Source organism: Daktulosphaira vitifoliae, unplaced genomic scaffold, assembly GCF_025091365.1.
Source record: "Daktulosphaira vitifoliae isolate Bord-2020 unplaced genomic scaffold, ASM2509136v1 Scaffold_1, whole genome shotgun sequence".
In the NCBI taxonomy this organism is placed as follows: Eukaryota; Metazoa; Arthropoda; class Insecta; order Hemiptera; family Phylloxeridae; genus Daktulosphaira; species Daktulosphaira vitifoliae.
In genome coordinates, this window is record NW_026099572.1 from 64,747,989 (window position 1) to 64,751,357 (window position 3,369).

Consider the following 3,369-nt stretch of genomic DNA (forward strand, 5'->3'; position numbering starts at 1 on the left):
GCGTTATCGAAGTTTCTCGAAGGTTTTTGATAACGAGAACATTCGAGAATATTCGTTGCGTATGTTTTGGTCGCTACATATCTTTTGAAGTAACCCTTTTGAACGAACTGTTAGATCAATGACTTCCTGCCTGTTTCTGATAACAAAAGTAGGTTTACTACCTCTGTTCAGTATACTTAGGTCTGTAGTCAGTAATAGATCCATTATAACCTCTCCTCTTTGGTTGATATTACTGCTCCCCCAAAAAGTGTGGTGTGCATTAGCATCCATACCTAGGATTAGTTCTAATTTTTCATTTTTGCAATAATTAAAGAGCATAGTTAGGTCCCTACCTGGGTCTGTGACCTCATATGGTAAGTATCCTGAAGCTACTATAATGTTTTTACCATCATTTAGTGTTACTCTAATAATAGTCAAGTCTGCACTTGATAGATTAAGTATCAGGCTGGCTTTAACTTTATTATTAACCAAAATGCAAGTTCTTGGTTTATCTGCTTGTTTATGAAACAGTTTAAAATTCCTTAGATTGAGCCCCTTAATCTGGTCCCCATTTATCCATGGTTCCTGAATAAGTGCTATTTGTAAGGGTATTGTATGCCTCTCAGTTAGGGTCCTTAGTAATACACTACTGGCCCCTTTACTGTGATGCAGGTTTATTTGCGTGAATTGAATTCTATTGTCAGCCATTCAGATAAACTGATGTTGACNTTGAATTCTATTGTCAGCCATTCAGAAAAACTGATGTTGACGCTTAAGAAGCACGCTGTACTGGGTGTGATACAGGTGTCTGAAACAGTCCCTGTGTCACACAACCCCCCCTGTGGGTGGTGTCCCACCACCGTCCTCAGGTGGCGACCGTGCCATGGGTTCGCTCTCCACATTTCCTTTTGGATCCGTGGAGAGGTTCCCCTCAGCTGTGGCCGTTATTGAGGGTGGCGGTTTCCTGGGTCCCTTTCCCTTACGTAACACACTTCCTCCCTTCCCTTTCGAGACAGGAGTAAAGTGTGTCCGTTTGCCCCTTACCTGTGCCTTACCTCCTTTCCCGAGTGGCACTGGTGATTCCTCAGCCTTCCTCTTCCCAGATTTTTGAGGTGTGAATTTTTTCACATCCTTCCGGGCTGGTGGCTGCTTGGCAACATAATCTGTGAAGCAAACTCTACCCATTCCAAAATATGGACTGCGCTTCAGTTCCTCCAGTTTGACCATGCTGTTTTCGTCCACACTTAGGAACAAAGTTTGTCCTTTCGGGCCAACCTCTGTCTCATGGTGGACTTTCCAGATCGCCGTGTTCAGCCCTGGGTTTTGTTTTGCCAAAATTTCCAAGATCTTCTTGGACTCTTTTGGCAGCCCTGGTATGTGAGTGACCATCCGTTTATACTTGATCGGGTTGTAGGCTTCCAAATGGAGTTCTGCACCGTCCCAAGGTTTTATCAAGTTGACATGGTCAGTGAGCCACTTAAGAGAGCTCTCTTGAGCTGCACTGATCACAAGTGCTCCATCAGTGAGTCTGGTGTCTTCAAACCTTGGTACGTCGGTTCCATCAGTACCCGACAGTATCAAGTCTCCAACACAAGACTCAATAAGTAGCCCCTGCTCTGTGGTCAACTTGTTAGTGGGGTTGCCTGCGAGGACCAGAGCCACTTTTTTATCATCGGTCACCACGTCCCTGCAGGTTGGTACCCAATGAGTTTTCTTACATGGAGGTTCTTGAACCTTGTCCTCAGGTTTTTGAGCTCCGGTTCCCTTTGACTTTTTCAAGTCATCGGTTCCCTTGTCTCCCTCCTTTGGTAGGTTCTTCTGCCCCTCCATGTTTGCTCGGCTCCTCTTCAGCTTGCGCCTCTGACTGCCGCTCAGTTTCTCAGGTCTAAGTTTTAGACCCTCGATTTTGTCAGCTACTGCTCCCAGTTGATCTTGAGATTCCTGGTCTGCATTTGCTGACGTTGCTGTCTCTTTGCTAGTAGACGGTTCACCAAGTGTCCCGTTGTTGGCATTGAGACCTTCAAGTTCGGCGATTCTTCTGCGAAGAGTCGCCAGTTCACGATCTTGTTCCGACAGGTTGTCCGTAGGATCCCTGATCGTCACAAGTTCGTTGTTTTGTGGTTTTTCTATGTTTTTGTCCATATAGTTCCCACGAGAACTATAAGATATAAGTCGAGAAATAAAGGTCCGTCTTAGCAGAGCTCGATACTGTGATAAGGCTGTATACTCTATGGTGCGCCAGGTGCCATAGAAGATCCCAATGGTCACTTTACCTTTCGGCTAACTACCCTGTGACAAGTTAGCAACCCTTTCACTTGGTATGGCTGGGTTAGGGGGGCCTATTCGCTGTTAGCAAGCAGGTATGCCCAGGCCTACCGGTCCCAACTAACCAAAGTCATGACCGGCTAAGAGCAGTGGTACGTGTTGCCACCCCCACTGAAATAACTAGGGTCCGCGGGGTTGTTAGGCCCGTAATCCTTGCGGATTCCCCTGCGGGNCTAGGGTCCGTGGGGTTATTAGGCCCGTAATCCTTGTGGATTCCCCTGTGGGATTATATTATGATTACTCAGTAATATTAATTAAAACTCGTAATACGTGTAACAAATATTTTGCTGTCCTTGCACCTCGTAATATACCATCTTTTGAAAATTTATCTTAAGTTTTTTGTGAAAATTATTCATGAAATTATATGTTTGTTATGTTAACAACTTTTCAAAACAGTGGCGTATTTAGGGGTAGATCGTGGCCTAGGGTGTCATTTTTTCCAATTAAGAACTAAAATCTTAATAAATTTATTATTTATTTGTTTGTAACATAATTTATAAATTATATCAATTAATCTTAAAATGAATAAATAAAATAAAATTATATAAAATATATGTAACACTTTATTTTCGAAAATTTAAGTATTGTTGTTTTAAAGTGTATTAATAATTTTTATTTTAACATGTATGCAATTGTAAATACATTTTTGTTAGAATTTGTGTAATTAAATTATTTGTATAATTTTAGCGAATTACTTAAAATTAATTCACATCAAATAAATTAAATTAGAAAATTATAAATGTATGTGTTAGTAATAAATTATTGTTATTAAAAAGTATTATATTAATTAAAAATAAATATTAAAATATTAAAAATCAAGCTGTATAAATTTAATTTTCAAAATATTTATTTATGTTATTATTAGAAATTGCAAACAATTGTAAAACATAAATGTTCATCGAACAATACCTAATAGGCCGTATACCTAATGGAACAATAGAAACCGTTTGACGAACGTGTCCGTTCGTTAAAGGTATTTCGAGGAACGTGTCTGTTCGTTGAACGTATACAATCGACGAACGGACGATTCAAAAATAGACCCGCTGATCGTGAACGATAGAGATA

The 3,369-nt window shown here is 40.6% G+C and overlaps 1 protein-coding gene across 1 annotated transcript; it reads right to left on the reverse strand.

Annotated features, from left to right (window-relative positions):
- Positions 1-3: 3 nt before the first annotated feature.
- LOC126894996 (uncharacterized) lies at positions 4-687 on the reverse strand. Its single transcript, XM_050666447.1, has one exon. The coding sequence runs from the start codon at positions 685-687 to the stop codon at positions 4-6; it is 684 nt and encodes a 227-aa protein (XP_050522404.1).
- Between the last annotated feature and the right edge of the window lie 2,682 nt (positions 688-3,369).